General features: G+C 37.6%; 1 protein-coding gene across 2 annotated transcripts in view; it reads right to left on the bottom strand.

Moving 5' to 3' along the window:
• Positions 1-27,381, bottom strand: part of sbf2 (SET binding factor 2) — a 76,894-nt gene that overhangs the window by 44,535 nt on the left and 4,978 nt on the right. For both annotated transcript variants that reach the window (XM_026377551.1, XM_026377550.2), the window contains exons 2-6: positions 21,002-21,087; positions 5,843-5,980; positions 2,725-2,850; positions 2,154-2,264; positions 997-1,102 (exon numbers count right to left, since the gene is read on the bottom strand). In XM_026377551.1, the coding sequence (XP_026233336.1) occupies positions 997-1,102; positions 2,154-2,264; positions 2,725-2,850; positions 5,843-5,980; positions 21,002-21,087 (567 nt within the window). The remainder of the gene's footprint in view (positions 1-996; positions 1,103-2,153; positions 2,265-2,724; positions 2,851-5,842; positions 5,981-21,001; positions 21,088-27,381) is intronic.

Raw genomic sequence — 27,381 nt, 5'->3', positions numbered from 1 at the left:
CAAATTTCAGGTGAATTTTATTAGATTTCACTCTCAGCTCACAGATCTAGTGACACAAACATTGAACTATGCCTGATTCTTCTAGAATGACCTTTCCTATTTAATGAGCAATGGCTTAGTTCAAATTTTATACTAAACTGTCATTTACAAAGGCTGTGAAATATGATAGGTACACTCTCCAAGCTGTCATAGTTGAACTCCTCTATGTACAGCATGAGTCATAGTGAGACAGGCATGTAACTTTAATAAAGCACGTACAAATCGTTTACAGCCTGACCCATTGTGTGAACACATTGTGAAAACAAAGCAACGTGAAAACCAGCAAAGTGCATCAAATCTTGTTCATGTACTGATTCTAGCCCAGAGAAAATTATAGAGACACTGATAGGACACAATGAAAACCACATAATCTTGCCTCAGACACATTTAGTGCAGTATTAATCCAAGTTCTTAATGACTCAGTGCAAAAGTCGCCTGATTGCAAAAGTCTGACACCAGTATTTTACCATGTGATAAGCACAGTACAACAGAAAAAACCTGTTAAGGATCAAGACCGAATGAATGTAAAATATTTCTCTCTCTCACCTACACACGAGCAGACACACACACACACACACACACACACACACACACACACACAAACACAAACACACAAACACACACAAACAGGAGCACGCAAGTTGCTTTTTAAAAAAAATCAAGTTATTCCAGTAACACGATAGAGACAAATAGTATTTGAGTGTCTGCTGTCAGATATTCAAGCCGCAAAGCAAACACTCAACAAAAGGTCTTAAAACAAAAGAGAGGCAATGTGTAGAGAGGCTGCAGCAGGAAACTACTGTGGATTCAATAAGCAGTACTTGTTATATAAATGGCACCTGATACAGCATTAAAGCTATACTGTGGTAATACAGTCACTAACAAGTAATGTTGTGACTCAAATCCTTTGCTGTCTCATGTTTAATAGTTAGTTGATAACAAAGTGCCTGGACCCACCCAGCTGCTGGAAGAGCAGAGCAACACTCTTGCATGTGACAGGCAATGTGTCATTCAAAGGTGTCTGGATGAGCTGCCGGTCTCCTGCTCCCAGGCTAAACAGCTTCTGTAAATGAAATCAAAAGCAACAAAAGTCATAAAACAGCCCTAGAACGTTTCTATGGCCATGGTCTTTAAAGGGTCAAAAGTTACAGTAAGCAAGTCATTCATTTAGATTTATAGCTGACTGCACTGTGACTGCATCAAATAAAGAAGACAGATTATTCAGTGCTACAGAGACACTGCAGCTGCAGGACTGAATTAACTATTTGAATAGCCATATCATTAAGCCCTTTTACCAATTTCAAGAATAGTTATCTATCCTATTATTTAGTGCTAAAGCAACAGTACAAATTGCGTAAAGATCCTCGTTTTTACAAAGGAGTCTGGTCCACTGCAGAGGTTCTGCCTAAAGGCAGACTTAAGGAGTTGGGATTTTACGTGGTGTCTTTTCAGGGAACAGGGAACAGGCAAAATTCTTCCCTCTTACAGAACATTAGCTATTGTTTAAAACAGATTTTCACGTCACTGAGGATGCCTCCCCAACGGCAGTGGTACATGTACAATAAATCTCCTATATTTTTGAGACACATTTTGGCTCCAGGGTTTTTAAAAACTGTGTAAGTAATATATTACCTGGTTCACTGCATTTACAGCCTCACCTTGTGACACTTGGCCACCAAACTGCAGCAAACAAAATTCTTTTTTTCTAAGTAATGAGCACACTGACATTTGAAATATATTGCTCTAAACTGCTATAAACAGTTTAGGAGCTAGGCTGTCTTTTGCCCCACTTCAGGCTGGGGCTGAGGAATTTTGCTCAGAGAAACACGATGGAAAAAAATGACGAATATGTATTAGAAAATTACTGCCTGTGGCTGGACAATAATCTCTGGCACCATCTGAGTATGACATTCCTGATTGGCTGCACAGCAAACATAAATCATTTTAGTAGCTGCACCATGAAGCCTCAGCCATCACCTCCACAAACAATTACTGCGTCAAAGCAGAACAGGGTTGACGTTAACTGGTTTGGTCTGGATTTGTGCAGCCTAGCAGGAAAACAAAGAGATGTCTGGCAGACTGTGATACTTTGGCTGTGTCTTAGTAAGATTTACCTGGGATCCACCAGCAAGAGGAACCTGGAATGCAAAGAGGTTAGCCACCAGACCCTCTAAGGGGAAACTCAGGCTGTCGATGTGCACTGTGTAGATCAGGCCCAAGCACCCCTGGGAAGACATGGAAAATACAATTAAGACACTACACATGTGTACACACAAACACACACACCAAAGGGTGCAGTCTTTTCTACATAGATTAATCATTATCTGAGTCAAAAGACAAATATTATTAGATTAGCCATGATGTTTAGATAACAGTTAATAGTACAATTTATTCCACTAGTTCCTAGTAACAGCAGACCCTATTACCATGGATAGCATGACTGAGTCTGCAGAAACCGTGTTCAATTTAGGCTGAAATGAAAAGATCAGAGCAGCTTATGCTTCTATATCTCCTTCACTTTACTTAAATGTGTGCTTATGCTTAAGCAAACTCTTCCTATTATGCAGACAGTATAAAGGAGAACTACAAGATGAAAGCACTGATCTGACAAATATTCTAAGTATTCCTTCTTAGTAATAGAAAAATATTTTTTAATTAAGATTTAATCACATGGTGTTTTATTACCCGAAATATTTCAGGATAATCCAGCCTGGACACGAGAATGAGACTTTTTGGTGCAAACACTTGAGCTGGCTGGATAAGGCCATCCTCCTCATCTTCATCTCCATCAGCCTCAATACTTTTTGATCCCTGAAACATAAAAAAAGGAGATATTTCAGTTGAAGAGTTCAACACAATGCTATGGAATACCAACCTTGCACCCACTCTGCAAAGGATGCCAGCACTGCATGTGGCACGCGTGTGCCTCAAACTCATCACACTGACCAGTACATGTCTGTCATGTAACATACACCACATGTATTATTTGCACATTCTCCAAGGAAAAATAACTCTATATGCCCCAACATAGACATCTGTAATATTTTTGAGGAAACAAGACTGTAGAAATTATTGTTGGGTGGCTATCCAACTTCAAACCTTCCCATTTTCACTTGGGTGTGGGAATGGGTCATAAAACACATTTGCAAATAGAAGTTGTGGAAAGCTAGTTACATTACTCCTACAAAAATATAAATAGCAAGGATAAAAGTGTTGCATCAGATAAAGTCATTGATTCAACACCAAGAAATTCCTCCTTTATCTCTAGAGAGGAGACGCACATTTATGAAAGTTCGGACTATTAATTATCTCCTTTCCCAATGTGTCCCCATTCCACACAGTTGCTCATCCCACTGGAGGCATTGGATGAATAACAGATTCAATGGAATTGAATTGAATGGCTGGTATGAGGAAAAAAAAAAAAAAGGCAATGTACGTGTGTTTGAATGGATCTACTTGGATAAGAGTCACAACCAGTAGTCTAAAGCGTGTAACTGTGGGCAGAATATTACCAGAAACAAAGAATGAAATTCCTAGAAGTGCAAAATGACCAAAGGTTAAAGAGAACTGCAGTACAATTACAGTTTCTTGTAAATAAATAAAACATACACTGTAAAGTAATTTTTACCATCATTAAACACATCTAGCTCTACCCAAAGCAAAACAATACTGTCTGATGAACAGTCTCAACATGGTTTTAACTGTCTCTGTCGTGGATCCACAAGTTTTATCAGCACACTGACACACCAACCTCGGTTCTCATTCCTAACTAAGGCCCTTATCACAATCTGGTATATTTCTCCAGGCAGTGAAAACATGCCTTGAGTGCTTCAGTATCTCTGGACCAAGGAGTATGGGATCAAAATATCCTATTCAGATGGGGGTCACATTTCACAATTATTCTTAGGATTTGGTTCAATTATTAGACAAAATACATTCCTCCACCGCCTGTCTGCACTCTCCTGGAATCTCATTGGGAAGATAAGGATGGCAGTTTAGACAGTAAAGATTGTTAAAACACCCTCACGTTTCAAGAAGATCTTCAGTGCCATACACTGAATCCAGGAATGTGTGTTTATTTTAAAGGAACATGATGTCTGGTTAAGGCCAAATATAGCCCGATCTAATAATTAACACAAGCGTGACAAAGAGGAGAAGGTGGTGTTCAAACTCAAGATTATAAGTCTATCAAGCTCAAAGGTTTATAGGGTCAATCATCTCAAAACAGCCTGTAAAATGTATGAAGCATCCCGGTCTTTATTTCGTTGAGATGAAACCAGTGCTATTAATACTTATGCAGAGAACAATCATACTGACAGATACAGTATTGAACAACTTGTCACTTTATAAACTAGACTAAGACCTTTTTAAAAAAGCTCAAAGCACAGTGCAATCACTGACTGTATGAGCATTCAGTTTAAATTAATAATAAAACAATTGTTTGTGCATAAATAAGTACATCTATTATTCCATGAAAAACATCAAGCCATGTAAATCTGGCACAAATTATGATTAAACATTACATTTGTGTTGTAAAAATGCATTGCATCTTATACTGACAGTATCATAATTAAATGTGGAATGTGTGTGACAGGTTTCGACTTATCACTAACAGCCTTGCCAGTCCCCATAACAGAAAACAAAGACACAATTACAAAAACATGAAGCTCCATAATGTAGTCAAAATCTTCTGTTAATGGCAACTCATATTCCTACACTAAGTCAGTGAGGACAGAAGACAGAAGTTTCAATACTAAATAAGAGTGATCCCTTGGTCTGTAGTTGCTTGTTTTATAGCTGAGGGACAACAGAAACAAGCAAAGACAGTTGAGCCTGTTAGGAGGGTCTTCAAAAATAACTGAGCTATTTTTGGTTGTTTTTGCCCTTTGATGTGACAATTTGCTCTAAATACTTCCTCCTCTGATGCTTTTGAACCAATGGAGAAAAATGTGCCCAGTTGCAAACAGAGGAATGTTTCAGTAATTCTACTCTGATTCACACAACAGGCTTAATGGTACAGTAATGAGGAAAGGATGCACTAGAATACTGAACATTCCAAAAAGGTGACTCAAACTGTTTAAAAGCTGGCGCATATTTCTCATACATGACTGCATTTTAACTTTAACTTGAAAATGTTTTGCTGATCCAGTTGGAATGTGATTGACGAGTGCCTTCCATGTAAAAAGGATGTGAAGTCATTCAGCGAGCAGAGAGACAAAAGTCAGTAAAGGCCTCTAATAAAAGGCAAACACAGTGAAACAATTATCTTGGTATTCTTTTGGCATGGAAGAGACATCAGTGACATTGTTCATAAGTTAAAAAAAATGATCCTGTCCAAACAAATTTGTTGTAATCAATAATTTATGGAGGTTTTGAATGTTTGTGCAGTGACAACTAATCTGTAATCAAACACAATCATGTATGCATGAGTAAAACATGCTGGAGGGGAGGCACAGGTCGATTCTCTTCTTAATAACAGCATCCCTCTGCCAGCGCACAATTATTAGGCTGAAGCAGCCTTTTGTTTTCCATTAATGCTTCAAATTCTTTAAGACATTGCATACACAACAGTCACAGTTTAGAAATTAATATAAACTGCAAAAACACAAATCAACACCAACAAAACCAATAACTCTAAAATGGAAAACAGAAAATGAGAACAATTATATTGCCCACATTGCCCTCACACTGAGACACATGGGGATGAATGTGCCAGAAACTCACTCATACCAAGATGTTAACGGACAGCTCAGTCCTAGCATGTATTCACTCTTGATTGTGTGAACATATGTTGCAGTCTTACCTGCAGATTCACCTCAGCCTCGTAGAAAGTGAGACATGAGCAAAAGTGTCTGTCTGAATCAATATCTGTCAGCACAACGGTGAAGAAAGTGGGCACCTTCCTCTCCCTGGACAGTCTCCAACCTCCAGGCTGGCAGAACTGGAAAAAACAGACAGAAAAACAAACAAACAAATAGCATGAGAATCTCATTGAGGATGATTCACTCAATACGGGAATAAACAGTGGCAGCTGCAACAGCAAGAAATGTCTGTGATACATCTGTTCTAGAGAGGACATACTTTAAGTGTTTTCAGCTCTAATCATTTCAGTGACAGAATGTTCAGCTTGTCAATGATTTTAAATTCTTAAAGACTCTTTAGTTATGATTTCCTCTAAGACTTTCTGATGGGAACCCATTCAAACCTTACATGGACAGGACATCAGCTAATTACTGTAGTCAGTCTAATCCTTGTGCCATTAAGAGTGCAGAGAGGATGTCCTGTCAGTGCCGCAATTACATCTGCTCATCAGAGCGGGAAGTGGCATGTTCACTATTTATTTTCCTTGAAATTCATCAGTGAAGGTGCCAGGCCACACTGCCTGTCTGATCAGAATAGGAAACATCTTAAATAAGACTAATGGAAAAATACCCACAAACAACAGACGCAGCATCCTAGCTGCTTAAAGTGTGCTACAATATCATTAATTAAAAGAACAATACATGTTTTAAAAAGCTATTCCTATGAACAGTTTTTTAGAAATTCCAATTGTCTAAGATATCAGTTTCAAACTTAGTGTGTGAAGTTTTTTATTCTCCATGAGTAAGTCAAATTCTTCCAAAATCTTCCTGGAATACCATGTTGTTATATTTCCAAAGAGTGTTGATATTGCTAATTTATGAATGTCACAAATCAACCATTTTCAATGCATGACAAAAGTAAGCCATTTTTAGCAAGTGGTGGGCACAGAAACTCTGTTACCATAATAAAAAGCATTTCTGAGAAGTTTTTAGGTCTCAAAGCAACTGTATGAGTCATAACCAATCATGACACAAAACATCTGTGTAGTGTGGAAACAACAAGGTTTTTCTGATACAATTATTTGTCGGATATACAGTTCATCAGTAAACTGATTCGACAGATGGAGAAGTTTCATGTCATCATTCTCCAACACAATTGACAAAAATGTTGCTTTCACATTGCACTTGATTCTGCAAACTAGTAATAAATCCACCCACTATAATATGTGCTCATAAAGCAAACAGAAAATCTGTGAGGGGATAATGATGGCACATTTGAGAGCAAGGGGGGCAACATTTGGGAGGCAGACACTCATTTAGTAAGAGAGTTGAGTGTTTGTGTCTGGCCTCTCTCTGTTTTTGCTGGAGGCCCAACTGGCTTGGCTCTGAAAGCAGTGTTTAGACTGCTCCTTGGGGGTTATAGAGGCGATCACAGGACACATAGAGGAAGAGAGGAGACTGGGTAAAGGAGTGGTACTGTAAGGGAAAAACAGATGGAGTGATGTACAAATGGGCAGTGTCGAGTCAAAAACAAATAAACTGGCAAAATAATGTATCTAAAGCAAGACAGGAAGAAGAGTAGACAAAGATAGAGAAGGGAAGGCAGGAGAGACAAGAGACAGAGAGAAAGACAGAGAGATAGAGAGTGAGACAGATAGAGAGAGAGAGAGAGAGACAGAGAGACAGAGAGAGAGAGATACAGAGAGAGAGAGATAGAGACAGAGGAAGGAAGATTAAGGGAGGAAGAGAGGAAACGAGGAAGGACAAGGTTTGGACCAGGATGCTACCATCTTCCAGCAGATACAATAGCTTGCAGGAAATCTGTTAAACCTGCATTGTGGCGAGGTGTGCATGCGTGTGTGCATACACACTCACGGCCAGAAAGGACCCAAGGACAAGTGCGGATAACTGTGATTGTGCCCTAAACTATTCCAAAAATGCCATTCATTATTGTCAAAGGGAGATAAACACCTTTGGGACTGCATAGCTCAGAAGATCACAGGAGATACAACATCCTGTGTATGTATAAGTGTGTGTGTCTGTGTGTGTTGTATTTCTCTTTCTCTTTCTTCACATGAGTGTGTGCATGTAGGAGAGAGGGACAAACTTTAAGGGCGAGCAGCACACAAAGAGCATGCCGAGTATGACCATGTGATGGTGAGATGATTAACTGACCTCCCTGATCAGTGTTTCCTTTAAGCCGTTATCTTGCCTGTAGGTCTGCAGAGAGACACTTGAGGGTTGGAACAGGTTCAAAGACACTTTAGGGAGTTCAGTGTTTAGTAAACTCCTTTTTATTTAGGGACCACGGCATCCAGACAGACTGACATCATTTTACACATAAAATACTATGTCAAACTAAAGAAATGAAAACAAAGGTGACAGTTCATAGAGATAAAAAAATCTAACTTACTTACTTAAACTCAACTTACAACTTAATAATAATAAACACACGCTCAAGCTACAGACAGTAACCAGCTGACTTTTAGTGACTTGAACAATTAAGCATGCATCCTACAGAAATGTGTTCACATATGGTGTTTGCTGTTTGCTTGTGCATAAACAATCTGAAACAGGTTGAGAGTCTTGATGATGATCAGTGTTGATCAGAGACAGAATATGTTCTGCTTTTCTCCAAGTTTTGCATAAGCCAGGAATTCTCTCAAGGTCAATGCAATGCTTTCTGTAAATGTTGTTTATCATTTTAAATTTAACTATGCACAACTGTGTATAAACAGAGATAATATGTTTATGTTATTTGTTTAAACATCCAACTTGAAAAAGTATGTCATCTGCAAATCAGTCAAACACACATTTCTCAAGCTAGTATTAGTACAGTAGGCAGAATGAATGGCGTGTTGTTTGACATTAATGGATGAACAATTGAGATGCAAAATAACAGCAATATGTCTATCTGCAAAACAGTAACAATCACAGAAGAAATGTTTTAAAGAGTCTTTATAACTGTAATTGCTCTGATGTCCAGTCGTGCTACATTCTAGGACCTAAAATGTAAAAGTGTGGATTGACAGTATCAGGCACATGCTGTACTAAACATTTAGCTATAGTATGACACAGAAATCCACTGCATTATAACAGGTGCAACATGTAGGAACATGTACACACACACACACACACACACACACACACAGCAGAGAGAAAGGACATCTCCCATTCCCAAATTAGATCTAGTCAAGTGATAAGGGAACTCTGGGACACACTTGCTGTTATGATGTCAAAGAGCTGCCCTCCAGCTAAACTCTCCTCATCACATCATGTGCTGCAGCCTGGCATTACTGACTGACAGTCAGTTGCACTACACATCCACATAAGCAGTGACACTGGATCTGCAGTCTGACCTGATAGGCATTGTCAAAGCAGAGTGCTCAAAAAGCAGGACCAAGGACTGCTGTGAAGAGACATAAAGGGCTGGTCAGGCTAGTGCATGCTAGATACTGTATAACTTGGGTGGCAGCCTTTATTAAATATGACTCAGGAAAAAGACAAAGAGAACAACATCATCCTTAACACACAGCTTTGTTGTTTTTCTGGTTTAGTGTACCTGAGACGTGACGGGAAACAGGTTTACTGTTTTTATTATGATCCCATCATTTGAGAGTGCTGTACTAAGGGAAATACAAACAGACTTCCAATGGTCATAAAACCAGTTCCTGTTGCCACAAATGAGCTCAATACTGCAAATTCTTTCTAAGATGAACATATTTTGGTTAAGTTACAAACCCAAATGAAATCAGGCAACAAAGTTCTTTTTCGTTCGTTTTCCCACCACAGCAATAAAATGTGCTTAGACTAAGCCATGTCCTACCTAAGCATCCACGAGAATGACCTAAATTAAACAATAAACAATATAAAAAGAATGCAAATCCTAATGAAATAAATACCATACCAACAATTACAAACCTTTAAATAATTTTTAAATAAAAGTAATACAATCTCAAATAACAGAGCAGGTGTAACTGAAAGGGAATTTGTTTCTTTTTTCAAGAAACAACTGTAACTGTCCAAACTGGAACTGTAAACAGAGCTTAAAGGTGAAGTAATTGCTAATACAATGTGGCCAGGAAAACCTAGCAACAGATGTGTGCTACTCCATGTACTTCCATCATCTTCTAATGTCTACCTTGTTCCTTCCCGGTCTATATGGAAGAGGCACATGCCAGGAAGACAACACAATGACGGAAAGTGAGGTGCGATGTGTCACGGGCCAGAGAGGGACTGGCCGGGGGTGAGAAGGTCAATGGCGTGCTGCCTGTCCAGCACTTGTGCTTTATCAGTTCTTCAGGATAAGCAGCAGACAATAACAAAACAACCAGAAAAGCCTTAAATACAAGAAACAAAACTGTCAACAAAATGACTATGTGAGCTTCGTTATCCAAATAATATTAAGTGGCTGCAGTGAGTTAATTGTGTCAAAGTTTGTGTAGCTTTATCACTGAGCTCCTTGCTGAGGTGCCATGTCCCCTCTGCTTGCATTCCTCAACCCTCAACCCCCCTAAAGTCACTAGCACTCCTGGTTTCTCTCTGTTCAGTTACGCAATACCAGGCACATATGGTATATTTTAGAGATGGATATTTTTAGACAACCATAATGGATCACAGCTAGAAAGGAAGTGTTGTGTAGCAAATAATGCAAACAGTTATATGCAGAAATTTTCAAGCTTCATAAATGCCATATGTGTAGGAATTGTAACACCATGATGAGCCCACAGAACTACAACATGTAGTTTTAGTTTAGTTAATTTTCTGCCACGCAGAGTCCAGCAACACACTTAGGACAACTTTGCTGAACCCCAATTTCCCCAACATCCCTTGGGATGATTTGTTCACTTCAGGGCAAATACTTGGGTTTATATCAAAACACCGCATAAATTAAAAGCATACGCACAGTTCACCACATGCAACTTGAAAACAGAAATGAATTAAGAAGCAAATAAAACAGACCCTTTGGAGAATAAGACATTCCTATGCTTAAATCAATTCACTGTCAGACCTATTCCGTGAGCTAAACCTGAAGCATCTGTGTGATGCTCACAGTTGGCATGGAGGTCTTAAACATAATGGACTTCTCTGTGTGGCCGTTTTATCAAAAGTAGGTCAACAAACTATCCTCCAAGCATAAATGAGTTAAATCACAGTTCAGGGAAATTAATACATTCTGTGAAATACAGTCAGGAACAGAAAAATTCCCTTTCAGGATTCAGGTAAAGTCCTAGCCTTTTCCCGTCACTGTACAGTAACTAGTTCCAGTTGTAAAACTGATATTAAAATCCCTTTAATACTATAACAAGCAAGAAAACTCCAATGAACACTCACCATTGTTGTGACATTATCGAAAATTAAGCAAGATCAGGTCAGGCCGTGTAATTCTTACGGTATTTGAGAAAAACAATGACTTCTATCATGTTCAAGCACGTCTGCTAATATTAGTCAGTCATAGTTTGACAGTTTGTCAGCACACTGTACACGATTAAATTTATATCAGAGACAATAAATAACTACAGAGTTTCACAATTCATGTGAGGATTAATGAAATAGTGATCTGGCTAGACAAATAGATGATTGACAGTGACTGCTGAGTAAAGCACAGGTATTGTGGTGAAAGTGAATAAGCATACTTGCTAGACTAGGTATCAGTGAGCTGTGAAAGAATACAGTGTAGTGTACAGTGTACAGTGGATACAATATCCCCTACTTTCCACATGATAAAGTGGAAAATCAAATTCTGGCATTTGTGACATTCATGTATTAAGAAAAAAAAAAAAAAACATTCTGCCTGTGTTCTTATGTGGTCTTAAATATCTTAAGGATGAGAATTTTAGTGGAACTGGCAGTCCTGCTGATCATTCACAGTAACAGTTCGTTTAACATAAATATTTTGGCTTCCTCAAAGTGCTGATGTCAAGATGGTGTACTGAGACATATTTTAGTATAAATACACCAAATAATTAAATTATACTTTTGCATAGGTTACTCACTAGAATACTGGTTTTAGCATTTTTAAGCAAATTAAGCAAGTCTTGTCCTTTCCTAAACTTATAACTAATCCTCTGAGCTGATCTTAAACATGTTATTTGTTCATGTATAAAAAGTAAACATAACATATCAAAACACACTTCTGCGCTCATGGAGTAAAAAATGAAAAAGCAAGGTAAACATCTTTGTCCTGGGGTTGTACAATGGCTGTCCTGCGTCAAACTGCTGAGCCCCGGCCTTTAGAACACGCTAAGATAATGGCTGATAGTGACCTGGCTGTGGAACAGGTGCTTCCTCTACTGCCTTGCAGGGGTCCAGGCTTAGCTATTCACTGGAAGTCTCTGTCTCACTTCTGCCATTTGCAAACCTCAAAACACAGAAAAGCTATTTCCTCTTACTATACATCAATGCAGTGTGAAATGGAAATGTGAATCAGTGCAGTATTTTGTAGCACTGTCAAACCAAAGCTGGATATGTAAAATAGATTGCCACACAACCAGTTTGAAAGACTGTATCCATGCCTATGGCGTTATAGTGGTGCAGTGACTAACAAATGGAAACAATATAAAAGTCATACAAAACATCTCCAGAGTTCATGCTGATGGTCAAACCCAAAGAGACTAATAGCGATTGACAACTCTACCATCCTGAGAGTCCCCATACGAAAATGTCAATGGGTAACACTAATGTAATGTGTTACTGCACAATTTGATTATGCTGTCAGTGGCTAAAGTGTTTGTTTTACTTCACAACTGCAGTTGTTTACCCTCAGCGTCTTCACATGGGTGATAAATTGTTGGATAACCTGTGAACATATTCACATAAGAATCTAACAGCAGATACATCCACACAGGACACAAAGAACCACTAAATGAATTTAAGAATTTAATGGTAGAGTGGTAGAGCAGAGAGACTTACATAATCAATGCCAATGTGCACTGAAGCAATTAAGCAATTATGGCAGCATGTGGTGACCCAGCACCTTAAGACACTTTACACTGATTTTTCCATTTATTTGTCACCCATCTACACACTCAACAGAAACCCAACCTACAGCAGGTTAGTCCATAGCCCTATTATGCCAATACAAAGGGAAGAATTGCAAAAAAAAACTGTTGCAAGTCCTGATTAAACAGCTCAGCAATGAGGAGAAAAACTAACTAGGTATATTAATCTGCATATACCAGACATTACTGAAATATTCTAAGGGTTATTATGTTATAATTAAGGGCTCCCATAGTCATCCTTGACTAAAAATATGAAGTAAATAAAATGGATTTCTGAAAATCTATGTATGCACGTGTAAGAAGTTATGTCATCAGTTATTGGTCCCTGTGTCAGCAGCATGTGCTTTACTCACAACAGTGGGATTCACCAGAAACCTAGTTAGGATGACAGGAGACAGCCAGCTTTTTAGATAGGAGAGCGGAAATGTACAGGATACCCAGGGTATCCCAAAACTTTGTTCTTGGCTGGCTACTGACACCAGTCACTCATGTTCCTGCCTAGCTCCTGTCTAGTCCTGTCTGTACTTCTCTTTTAAGTTTTGTTTAAAATTTTATTCATTTTTTTAACTCTCAGATTGTGTACATCTGGAATGACAAAATGTCTTACAAGTGGTAATGACAGGTATACCAAGTGTAGAAACATTTCATCACCAAATAACTACATACATAAATAACAAACCATTAAAACAAAATGCTTCTATTGTGTTTGTTTGAGTATGTGCGCTCTCAAGCATACCATGGATTCATTTCATCCTGTGTATTCCCATTTCCTGGTGAGCTAATAGTGCTTTTCAACATGGAAAAGTCCAGCTTTGTTTCCTGATGTGTTTTGCTGCACTGGCACAGAAACCATTGATTACTCATGTGTGGATCTTCCTGACAAACACATGATCCCATTCTCACTCTGCCTGGAACAGTATCCTGCTATCTGGAATGCACTGTTTAGCTTTTTCTGTCACAGTTTTACAAACATCATAGGACCGACGTGCAGGGTGACATGTCAAGTTATGGTCACTTGAGTCAGTGGTACAATAAAGCTACATCTGTCCGTGTTTGGCACAGAGCCTAAAAACTGACTAATGAACACTACTGATTATGAAAAGTGCTGTTAAGCTTTGTCATGATTTTCTTATCCAACCTGCTGGGAAAACAAGGCCAAATAAATGATTCCTCAGTGCCAGAATAGTGATTCATTTTCTCTAGTGAACTGAACTTGACCTCAAGTCCAGGTTCAAATCATACTGGAATTCCTGTAGTCCTGAATTTTCTTTTTCTGAGGCAATATGTATAAAAAGCCCCTCACAAATTTCTCCTTTTGGATAGCACTCATATCAACTAGCCGCATGACACTAGCAATTTACAGATTTTCGGAATAACTCGATCATCATTCCCGGAAGTGCATGCCATGTTCCTCATTACAGCAAGGATTTGGGGGAAAAGGGAAGAGTTCAAGAAGTCAAAGTTCTAGACAAGAGAAATGACACAAATGTTTACAGTCTGGTCAAGTCAGGTCAAATTCCTTCATCAGAGGAAATTGGGGCCCCAAGATGAAAAATTTAAAAAACTTTACATTTACACATTGTTGTTAATAGAAAACATGTACAGTAGCATTACATGTCTAGGATCCGTTTCTGTTGTGATAAGTCTTTGTAAATTCAGTTTATTCAATTGAATGTAATTGATGTATACTGTAAGCAAACAATGTCTAGTACAAACTGAGCAATCCCTGCACTCACAGAACAGAGTACAATAACCTCACCAAATAATCTTCTCTATGTCATAACTAAGCATTGGAAATAAAAAGAAAAAAAAAATATTTAGATGATGATTCAAAGCATGTACTTCTTATTTTAAAATGATAGATTATAAAGCAGAACAGTTATTGTGAAGGATTGTTTTAAAGAGATGATTTAGGTTTACCACTGACCACCATCTTGACAGTTATTAGGGACAGTTATTTGGGCTAAGGAGTGGAGACGTCTTTGAACGTTGAACTGTGGAGGGATGAGAAGGCAGCAACCACAATGTCTTGGTAAGATAGACTGACACTATAGCCAATCTAGCAAACACAGTCAAAATTATCTGCCTCCACATCAACCACTAAGACTGCAAAATAAATGTATCTTTTGGGACCATAATGTCTTGTGGAAAACATACTGTTGAATTAGAGAGAAACTGTAAATAGATAGATAGAAGACTAAGAAATCTAGTGGCCAGTCATTCAGCTGTATATTAAGGCACTGAAGACATAGTTTTGGTCACTGTGGTGGACAATTTTGTAGAAGATGTTTCTCTTTCAGTGATAATTATGGCAACCAATATATGTATGAATATGCAAAGGGACAAAAAAGCAAATTACCAGCATACTGTAGTATGTGGTTGGAGAAAGTACTCTCCTTGCCTGGCTGATCGAGTGGAACAGAAAACCCACACCACATACTGTGTGTTGGACTGGACCAGGACAGAATTACTATTGTTCAGATGCTCAGTGTCTCAGCCACAGCCACGAGATGTGGGATTAGAGAGCAGTGTGAATAGTAGGCTACAACTCCTGATATTCTCACTGTCACACACCTAAGGCTAAATGTTACAAGCTTTTAAAGGTAAAACAGGTCACCCACAAACTCCAACATCAACTTATCATCAGATACACCACGAGGAACAATTTGAAGCAAATGCAACATTAGCAAATCTTGAGGCTGTTTCATCTACTGTGTTATTAAGGTCAATCTCAAATTGTGGTATTTAGTAGGCTACAGGAAATAAACATCTCATTAAACAGGTCAATAAATATAACGATTGCAACAATTGCATAAACCAATTTAGACAAATTACACATTTGAAAAACTTAATTTAACCCAGTGTAAATAAATTAGTGAATTTGTTTCAGTGCCAAGTTACTGTAAAGGTCACTAAACTCAAATCTTGGCTCAAAGTGGTTTGTGGTATTAAAGCAGAGTTTCCCATCCCCAACAACTTGTTCTATTTCAGGGCCTCTTCCTTTGCCTGTACCTTATTCTTTAAGAAACAGAGCTGATTGTGCTGCAGCACTACAGATCTAATTCTCCTTTTTTCTGACTGATTTGAGGCTATGTAATCAGGCAAGACATTTTGTTTTCCTGCTTGGAAAGAGAGCAGGAATGGATCAGTTGACAGAACCTTGTCTGCAGGCTGTAAGTAATGAACTGACCTTCAGGTTCAAGAGTGAACCATGGGGAGCTTTGGAGTAGGTTTGCCCTCTTGGGCATAGTTGAGTCTCTTCACAAAACACACACACACACATGCACACAGGCATAAATAAATACAAACAGCCATTCGTTTCTATAAACTTTCAATGTACCGTTATTTTGCATTTTAATTCAAGAATTGTATGCTGTTTGAGACAATTTGAGACAATCAAACAGCATGTGGTCATGTACAGTATAAGACTATTTTAAGCACTATGCTTCATTCTGGCAAATATGATTTTAGACAGACATTGTGTTTAGATTTGAGATGTAACTCAATTCATATTTAACTTGTATAGTAAATAATAAGAGTTGTAGCTGATATTAGAACAGCTAAGAACATGCAAAAAAGCTTTAGAGTTATCTAGAGGCTTCTCAATTGAATTAAGCATAAAAGACAACTTTACTAAAGAACAACTCCAATTGTTTTATGTACTTCAATTATTACATACACCTTTAAACAAAAACTTCCGGTCATAAATTGGAGGCATGTTGCTTCCACTGCATTAAGGTTTGAAGCTTTGATTTTGGTGCACTTTATAGTGAAAATTTACAGTTCTGCCAAGCACTGTAAAATCAAAAACTGGCTTGGACAAAATGTTTAATTTGCAACTCCAAACACATAGCTAGTGCATTACATTTGAAAAGCTTAATGTCCATCTGCATGTTTTACAACTTTACTTTACACCTACTATTAATGCAGCCCATTAAACATGAAAGACGACGGTGCCCTTTAAAAGCAGAAATATCTGAAGTACACAAAAGGAAGAAGCGAAAACAGAGGAGGAGCCTGGTAACTCACAAATCTACATTTGACACCAATATATTGCCTACAAGCAGTGGATTTTATGAAAATACATATTCCAAGAATTTAACAAATGGTGCTTGCAATTAAACAAGCAAACTCAGCAATTAACTAGTGCACACCAAAGCAATCCCAGGCATTCCTTTGGCAATTGTGTGGTTTCAAGTATTTGCCTAAACTATCTAGTGGTAAATCTAAATAACAAAATATAGATTGTTACTGTCCAACTTGGAAAAATTTAATGTTTTTCGTGACAGTCTAACTGAAGGCACTGATGGTCTAATTTATGTTTGGCTGCTTGACAGGCTACTCTAAAATGTTATGTTATGTTGCTAATGTTAAACTTGCAAGGTTAAGGCAGTATTACATGTCTTTGAAACATTGTAATACTCTACACTATATAATAAGCTAAAATGAATGTTTAGACTTGCCTTTCAAGCAATTATTAGAAGTAAGCATTGATGGGGTCATTTGTTTCAAGAAACCACAGCTCCTACTTATGAGAGGAAAAATAGAAATGACATGACAATCTTTCCTCTTTGTTCTGGCAAAATGTGCTCATATTAAAAGAGAAAATGATCTACTGTAACTCTCCTTTAATTTGTACTGACTAATAAATGTTGGAGTCACACTTTTTCTAAACTCTGGTTTATACATTAAAAGCCTCTTATGTGACCCTGATAACTAAAACCTCTGCCCCTTTACAGTGTGCCATGAGCTTGATGCGTGAGGGCGAGGTAATGGAAATGTACTAGCTGCACTTCTGACCTCCGGCTACAGACCTGGCTCATCCATAAAAGATGAGAGTTTGAAATCTTTCCATCATCATCACTTGCCTAAAAAGATTAGAAACACATTTTTCCTAGCACAAGTTGTAAATGCTTTTTTTTTGCTGCATTCCTCATCTGTGGTTATTTAGTTTGCTGGGGGCCTGTTGTGACCACGAAATGCTTTTCGTGCTTCATCCACTGTTGTCTACAGATGTGCTCCTTAGTGTTTGTAAATGAGTGATTTTTTTCATTGAGTAGAGAAAATCTGCAAATAATAATGGTTTACATTCCAGCACAAAACAGAATCAGAATGCAAATTGCTTAGTGGGTCTGTTAAACACTATGGTGTATCTTCATTAAAGCTTCAAAGCTGGAATGTCAGTCACTGGGCTCTTGCTGAATGTTTGTCACACACTATGTAGCAGCAAAGCAAATTTCTGGAACAATCCCCATCTCTTTCCTGTTCTTGCTTACTCCTCTGGGCTGTCACCATATAAATATTGTTCAGCATCTTTTCCAATATTGTATAGTATACTCTACTTTATTTGCTTGCATCTTAAAAGGGCACAGCCTGTCTAAGTTTCAGAAAATATGTGGGGCAGACTTGCATTGTACCCTCTTGATTCAGCTGGGACTTACAGCCTGCAATAAGAAACATCATGCCTTATGTTTTCCTTGCGCTCTGGGGATTGCAGTATGTCTCAATTTCAGTCTATGCGCTGACACGTTGAAGCATTGTAGGGTCACCTCAGCAAGATGGAATACAAAAAATTCACAAACACCTATGCAGTCACAAAAAACAAAACAAAACAAAAAAAAAGTATGCAGATTCTCAATGACATCTGGAAACACTAAGCTGATAGATCTAGCTCCACTTGTGTCAGTGTTTCTATATTTAAACTCTATGAAACCACAACAGGATCCTTGAGGGATGATGCTGAGAGAACAGAGCAATTCTGGTTCATCACTCAGAGTCACTGAAAGGTTAAAGACCAGCGCTAGGGGGTTCAACTTTGTATCAACAAAAGTTCAAATTCTTTTCAACAATTTGTATGGACAGGGCACACTTTAATTTTTTTCATAGTTTCACCATTCACAATTAGTTTATGTTTGGCTTAGAAGAGCAGTGTGTTTTGCTGTATGACACATCATAGTTTGTCTCTAAGCAATAACTCATGGTGGCCACCAACAGACACCGGGAGACACAGGAAGACGCTTGCATGCCATTCAAACCACCCACTCACAATATGTCTATTGGTGCTAGAATAACAGCCTTAGTTGTCCTCAATTGACTTATAAAAGCCATTGCGTAAACAAGTATTATTATATTATAATATCTCTCTGGGTCTGTGTAGAGCCAAAGATAAGTAATTATTTTTCATTCATTGAAAGGCAAACCAAACTTTTTTTCACTACTTATGTAGACATTTGTCAAAAATGTCAATGTCGACAAATACTGCATAAAATTGCAGATTACATTTCCCTTTCTACACAGGACTCTTGTCACAATGAAGAAATTACCTCATCTAAACATGATACGTTGAGGAATGCCTTGTGTTTAGATTAGCTCTTTCCATTTATCTTGGCTTAGATATCTGACCCATATTATTATGCAACTTGTTGGACTCTACACCTGCTGCTGTTCTGCAACTCTGTCCTGAATGATAAACTTGTAATTTCTAACACACTGTGATCCCCACCAGACACACAATCTACTGCACCTTCAAATGGAAAGGTGATACCATGCAATAACATCTACATTGAATGCTATCTTCCACTGAACAAAACCACTGCTGAACAAAGTCTGCTCCCTTCAACAAATGCACAAAAACAGTCTTGTATGTTTTTTATGTAGTTGATTCATCAAACAAGATTTTAAGCCAACATGTATTTAGTCAGTTAAATCATGGCACTTTTTTGGTTGTGTCATTGCACACAGAGATTTGCAAAAGTGTAAACTGAAGTCAGGCTTCTATGGGATATGAGCCAGATCCAATGTTGTTGATGCATAAACCAAAGTTAGGTTTTTAATAGAAAAGAAACATAATACAAAAATGTCTATTTTGTATGTAAGTGTTATTTATTTTGCTGTAGTAAAGAAAACAGTGAAAACATAATATTATAGGATTAAGGGCTGGAAAGTATCATGTACTGTGTATAGAGTTATTTTGCTGTTTCCCTCACTGTCGACTGACAAAACAATTTTGCTTGGTCATTAAAACCTTATCTCCAGTAGCCAGTATAAATGAACAAAAACAGATATAACACAGACGTAATGTCCTGTGCAGTATGATACTCTTAACTGCTAATGTTACCCAGGAGATTGACAGTTTTTCCCAGTTATGATAAGCAAATATTTGTCCTTCCATTGCATTGTCCATATAAGGAAAACAGACCCCCTGTCACAGACCCCTTAGAGTGGCTCTGTAGAGTGAAGCAGCTCTTCCTTAATAATCCTGAACGGAAATATGGAGACAGATAGCAATGGAAACCAGATATTAGGCTGGTCAGAATGTATAAAATGACATTGAGGATAGAGGTTTGCCAGTTTATGAACAAGAAGACTGACAATTTAAAACAAACTTTTGAGTAAATAATTATATTAAGATTTTATGTAAAACAGGAAATGCCAAAGACTGCTGCACATGGTCCAAAGGGCAAATATGCTATTACAACTTGAAAATTCCCTAGGGTGTAATCTGTCTTTTTGTGACAGAGAAAATACAGAAACACTTTTATGACACATACGTCTTAAACAGTATTTTACACAGGAAAACAAAAGTTCAGTCAAGTTAAGAATCCAATTGGCATTGGAAAGAGGGGCATACACTTACTAACTAGAAAAAATATTGTACAACCTTAGTACATCACACATTAACTGCTCTCGTGTTACAAACTATAAAACTGTGATAGTGGTCTGCAACAAAGACAGCTAAGACATAATGACAGTCTGTCAATTATTGCTACAGTTCCATAACAGATTTCTATCAAATGCCAAATCGTGTAAAATGTGAGAAAAGGAAAAAGGAGAAGGGAAGCAACCTTTTTGTTATGTTTTTTTAAATGTTTTAAATGCAATGTAATTTGAGCGTATGCAGAAGCAAAACAGAGATTTGTTTGTTGATTTTTCCCAGTGAATAATCAATCATTGATTGCTCATTAACTTTTCTTAGGAAGTGCTCATATTTGCATTTCTCTACTGAAATATCGGCAGTGCTTGTCGGAGCAGCCATCTTTATTTAACCTATACATTTAACCTGCATTTTTGTGCTTTACTTTTCATAGTGTTCATAAAATACCCAGGTAATATAGTCCAGTTTAATGTACTTTGAGTTTATAGGAGGCTATTATCACTCACCATTTCCACCCCCTGAGGAAAGGCTGTTCCCTCCCAATCCTTCTTGGGGAACCGCTGAATGATCTTTCCACATCCTTCACCTGAACCTGCAGATAAAAACACAAAGATCCATCTGTTGGTTCCAGGGGATTGAATGGTGGCATGTAGAGCTCTGCATATTCTCTGAATAATTATGCATGAATATATTGGGACACAATATATTGTACATCATATAAGGTTTGGCAATATGGTTGATTTGATTATATAATCCACATTATAACCGATGTATGACATAATAAATCTCCAGTGGATTAGCTAGGCTGCTTATCAGCTGTCAGGCATTTCTTGTTGAAGTGTGATTATCACTCCACACAAACGTGAAGTAAAATGTTACCAGGAAACCACTTGGTCAATAACAAAGTTTATAGTGGAACACTGCCTCTCAACACAGATAATAAACAAGCCATACACAGCTAGCATAGTAGCATGCACTCATGCACATGTTTTAGCCAGACGTCAGTATAGTCTGTCTGTGTAGAGTATGCAGTAGTAAATAAAGAAACTAGAATTACAGCATTGTGGATGTATGCCTCTGCTAACCAGTGACGTTGTTTTTACAAGCATGTCTGTCCAGGCTCATATGCTAATACATTTATGCATGAGGCCAAGCAGATGTTTGTGCCAGAAGGTTTCTGAAATAAAGCAATGATGAGAATTGGACACGAGGTTACACTAAACTAGAACTTTGAGCACTAAAATCTAATCAGTTCATCGCTGACTCCAGACAGCTATGCCAAGTTGAAGAAAATCCTTGAAGGTGTTCTTTACATACAATGGCAAGAAAAAGTATGGGAACCTGTATGGGTTTTTGGCATTAATTTCTCATAGAACATGATCTCATCATCTAAGTTAAGAGTATTAACAAATATAATGTGCTTGAAATAAAAACACAAAAGAACTTCTGATCTTTCATGTCTTTTTTTAGAACAACCATAAAAACTGGTTGACCCCCCCCCGGCAGCAATAAACTCAATCAGGCACTTCCTGTAGCTGTGGATCAGACCTGCACATCACTCAAGAGGAATTTTAGCCCATTCTTCCTGACAGAACTGCTTAAACTCTGTCACATTTATTGAACATCTTGTGTGTGGTTCTCTTCATGTCATTCCATAGAATCTCTTTTGGGTTGAGTTCTGGGCTCTAACTTGGACACTCCAAAAGGCAGATTTTGTTTTTCTGAAGCTATTCTGTTCTAAATTACCTACTTGAACTGTAGATTGAAAGTGTTAGTCAATTGACTGTTGAGATTAATTAACACCAGCGATGCTAAACAAATAACAAAATTGTATTTATTGGCTTTTTATTTGTTCAACTCTAAATTCAGCAATTGCAGCCAAAATGATAAAAAGAAATTCCTGGTATGTACTATACCTGGTGAGACTGATTTACTCAAGATGTTTTAGAAGGAAAGTGGTCCAAAATGTGACATGTGGAACTTACACCACTAACACAAAACAGATCACAGGAGTGAAGCAAAAGGCCACCCATTTGTTAGAGATAATGCTCCGATAAGCAAATACTGGGGCAGAAGACAGAGTCGACGTTAAACCAATAGGCACCAGTGTTCTACAGAAGCTTCTGCAACTTTCACACCATGCTCCACCTACAACTACTCTATGTGGGTACAACTTATTAATGTTATAATATGTATATGTTTCCAAGGCAAATGCAATAAAATAAATGACACTTGTATTGTAGGTCTGAAAACACTATGCAGCATGGCCTGTAATGTAACACTTAAAGTATTTAGTTAGTACAGAGATACTGATCTATAGCAGGTGAGGGAACTGCAGCCACATGGATTTTCGAGGCTGACCATTGAAACCCTTACCACTGAAATAACTCCCTCACAGATTTCCCACAGGACCCCATATGGCTGGTCTTGCAACACTACGAAAAGTAACTTGTATGTAAGAATTCATGTCAACATGAGTGCAAACGTAACAAAGTATGTATTTTAAGAGTTGATATATGACTGCAACATTCTTATTTAGCAATCTGGAAAACTAATAAATGAAAATTTAATCTAATTAAAGAAATATTTCTCCCATTTAACATGCCAAAACAGCATTTTAAGGTCTGTTTCACGATATGCACTCTGTCACACTGCATGGTCTGACCCTATGACTTCATCTCAATGTTATTTTAAACTCTTAGTCACTATTTGACAATTAGGACACATTTTATATTTGTCAGCCAAGGGAAAATGGCCTCCAATCAAGAATGAAAAAGACAATACACGTGGCCAATTTCCTAGAATCAAATAAACTAATACTAAAACAAACAGTATATGAGGATTTTGTTTATGTGATCAATAAAAGCCCAAATTCCAATTCAAGTGATTCATTCTGTATAAACACTACTTTGCTGAAGAGTCACATACACAACAAATAGTGTCAGTGTTTAGGCTCTCAATCATTTATTAATGGCAATCATTTATTTAACACCTAGCTAGCTTTAAAACTATGTCAAATTCCTTTGCTGTCCAAAGAAAGGCAGCATTTCAAACTTAATTAGTACAACTTTGGCTTGAAACTTGGACTTCTAATGCTATTCTCAATGGTGGAGTATGAGGACACAGGGAACTACACAGTGTATCATAATTAGCAATGTATGTAAATTACTGTGGTGTTGGTAGGCATAGCTAATACACCATCACCAGCAACTACCTGGCTCTCCATACTTCTACTGAAACGACAGGGAGGCCGCAGACTATTTAGCCAACTGCTTACAATGCCCTTATGTCAAAGTTTAGCAAAGGTCACAGACCATGCAGAAAAGAGATAATGTGTTTCAACAAACAAGAATAAACTGCTGCACATCATCATGATATGAGATCAGCAAGGGCACCTCTCTTACATAGAGTCTCTGAAGTCTGCTGTCAACAACTCCTTGAAACTTAGCCCTTGTCAAAGGGAGTGACTAATTTAAAATGATCAGGCTCTTAGGCCTGAGTGGATCTTGTTTGGTAAGTGAAAGTATATTAGTTTAGACAGAAAAGAGCAGGGTTGTGTGGGGGGTGTGTTTTGGTTACTTTTGCCTTTTTTCACCTGTAGTATGTGTTCAGACACTGCATGCAGACTGATGCTAGCAGAACACCACTCTGTCTGAACATTACGTGTCTTCAGGTCTTTACAGCTTCTCTAATTGAAATCACATGTGCTGTGTGCCCTAAGTTCTAATTTTCAACCAGGGATGAAAATAAATGACAGAATTCCTTACATTCCATGAGGCTGCACTCTTGTATTATTGCTCTCAAATACTACCCCCCTGATAACTATAAAGAACCCCATGAGTGAGGATAATAGAATCCAGGCCTGAAAAGAAACATGTTAATTTGAACATCCGCTAGCAAAATGCAAGGGAAATGAAGTCCAAAATCAAGAGTATTTATTTGTTTATTTATTTTTGGCAGAAGCTTTTGAAAAAACAGGAACAAAACGTGTCAAATCCACAGCACACGTGTACATGTTTAAGGGCACGGCTCACTTCCGACTCAATACATATGGTCAGTATGGCTAAAAATCAGCAGTGTATATCTTTCATTCAAGGCAAAAACATATCAGCATGGGTTTGGCGCATCCCCCTGTTCCAGATGTTTTTAAGAGCTATACAAATGTAATGCAATAGTAAGCAGTGTACCAATTAGTTAAGCCACTGTGCCACTATAGGGATGTGAGCCCTGAATGGGCTACACCTGAAAGTGCTACAGGTGCTTCTGAAAAAACAAGCCACAAAAACATAAAAGTTACTGCCTAGCTAAGGCTGTAATATTTATTAATTTACAATTACTGTTGCAATTAGTGCTTGTCAATTAGTGCTTTTGGCACTTCGTCTGTCATAATCAAAATTCCTGAATGTCTGACAGAGTAACTGGATCTGGTAGCAAATAAATTTGCCGCAGCCTAGCTCAGAATGAGTTTGGTCTTTTGGAAGTGGCAAAAGCACACTGCTGTCGAGGTAAGTGGCATGCCAGATTTATAACACAAGACAAAATGAAAGCACCATTATAAAATGTAATGTGGCACAATATTTGTCTTGTCTCAATTTTCTTTTCTCGTAATTGTTGAAAGCCAAAATCAAAAAAAATAAAAAAAATAATTAATTTTATTAATTTTATTAATTGATTACCCCACCACAGTACAGCTCACTGCTATCCTGTAGATAAGCTATGCATTTTACCTTGTACAAGTAAAACCTGAGGGATGCTGGGAGACTGCAATGATCTGTGGTTTTTCGATGTTACAGGTCATTCATATGTGGTTTGAATTGTGTCTGTCCAACTGTTAGCAACAGACAAGGGTGGATGCTCAGCATTTTGAAATGAACACATTACTTTGTGTGGTTTAGTTCATATTTCTACTAACATAATATTTACTTAATCTGTTCCTAATTCTCTGGCTTTGAGACAAACATGGATCACATTTGTTAATAATTAACTGACTGGACTGGACATTTCAAATGCAAAAACACTAATTTGCCCTCCTACTACACTTTACCAAGCCTCTAGTAAGCGGCATCGGAGCTTTGCAGACCAGTACAAATTCTGTGGTATTAATTTATATTTTTGTATAACAAAAAGAACAGGAAATGTGAGAGCTGTTGGTACCCTGGTATCCACAAGGTGTTACCGAGGTTAGTGGCAAGTACAAGACTATGAAATAAATTAAAATAATAAAATTAAAATAAAACAAAACAGAACGGAAATATCACAGAGATCACAAAGTATCCCAGATGCATTATTACTTTAGAACTTGTGATTCAACTGATTCTAGCATAGAATCTGAACTGCCCAACTGAACTGCTTTGTAAAAGCATATAAACAAGACTGGACAAATAATAATGTTTCATTTTTTTAAGTTGGCACCATCTGGTACCACAGGGGCTTGATGTTATCAATTAAAGAAAAGTTGTCATTTTTTTAACAAACTGAAGAGTGTTCCCTTTTTCTGTAACCATGCTGTGATTACTGCCTTTACTGCAACACACACACGCTATCTGATGACAGCAATTTAGAAATACTGAATTAACGTAACAATTTATTACTAAGTTACGTGATTTAGCGTGGTATCAAGTGGGGAAAAACCACAAAGTAAAAGTTGTTTGTCTTTCTTGATTAGCGCAGACAGATGTTTCTCCTTGGGACAAAACTCTATTCATCTTCCTGATTTATCCTACTGCAGTTACTGTTGATTAAATCAGCCAAACGCTTATTTTACCATATATGGCCAGGCCACCAGTCGACTCTGCCAGTTTACGTAACATTCACGTCAGCATCTAACCTGATTTGGCTCAGTCATGCACACAGGTGGACTGTTCTGGAACACAGGTATTACTTTTTTACTTTCCTCAACTCCAATGTCAAGACCTGAGTTTAAAGGAAGAAGACACTCTAATAAAAAATTATATTAAACTGTATCAGCTATATCAGAGATCAAGAATGTTTTCACAACCACGTTTTGTAGATATTCTAGTTGTGTATCAGAAAATGAAGAGCTGTAAAAATCACCACAGATGCCGCCATTTGTATTCAAATTTAGTATTATTGTATTTTAGAAAATGTCCCAACTTTTTGGAAGTGGAGTTTCTGACATTACTCAGATCCAAGTGGGTTTTCATCAGGAAGGACACAAACTTTCAGTTGTCATAGTGAGATTTAATATCTTTGAATAAGCTAATCAATCATCTTTTCATCACTTGGTCTATACCTCAGCTCAAGAAAAATAAAAGTTTTCTGTTCACTATTATCAATGTCATTATCATCCCTCAGTGGTTCACAAAGTGGTTTGCAACCACAGTGGAAACACTGCAGATGTTTGCTAAAACACATTTTTCAGCTTTTCTCAAACCATAGGTCAGAAAATACATGTCCATCTCTTGTTTACTTTGCTTTGTATATTCTTATAGCAATCCTTTTCAGACTAGTTTGAGGTCCGAACAATTTCTGTGTTTATCACATCCAGTTCCTTTTCGTTCAACATTGTAAAGATACAGATCCTGCAGTCATACAGTCATTAGGTTGAGTGAGATTGAGGAAATGCTTAGGCTGGTTCAAAGGAAAGAGTTGACTAATGTTTTAGAGGATGTGATATGTTTTTTTATCCCCAACTGTATTCCATCAATTATTTCATCTAACATATTTAATATAGTTTAAATGCCATGACTAAAATGTTTCCTGACATGAACTTTAGTAGAATTTGCATAACCACAGAAAATCACAAAGCTCTGATTGTATAATATCTTATCAAAAAACTGTGGTCAGTTTAACAGTAGCCAGTGGAGTTTCCCTTCATATCAGCTTTAAACTCTACAACAGAAAGGAAGGAACTCCTCCAATGTGG

This window comes from Anabas testudineus, chromosome 3, assembly GCF_900324465.2.
Source record: "Anabas testudineus chromosome 3, fAnaTes1.2, whole genome shotgun sequence".
Lineage (NCBI taxonomy): Eukaryota > Metazoa > Chordata > Actinopteri > Anabantiformes > Anabantidae > Anabas > Anabas testudineus.
This window is presented reverse-complemented; position numbering and strand designations above follow the sequence as displayed.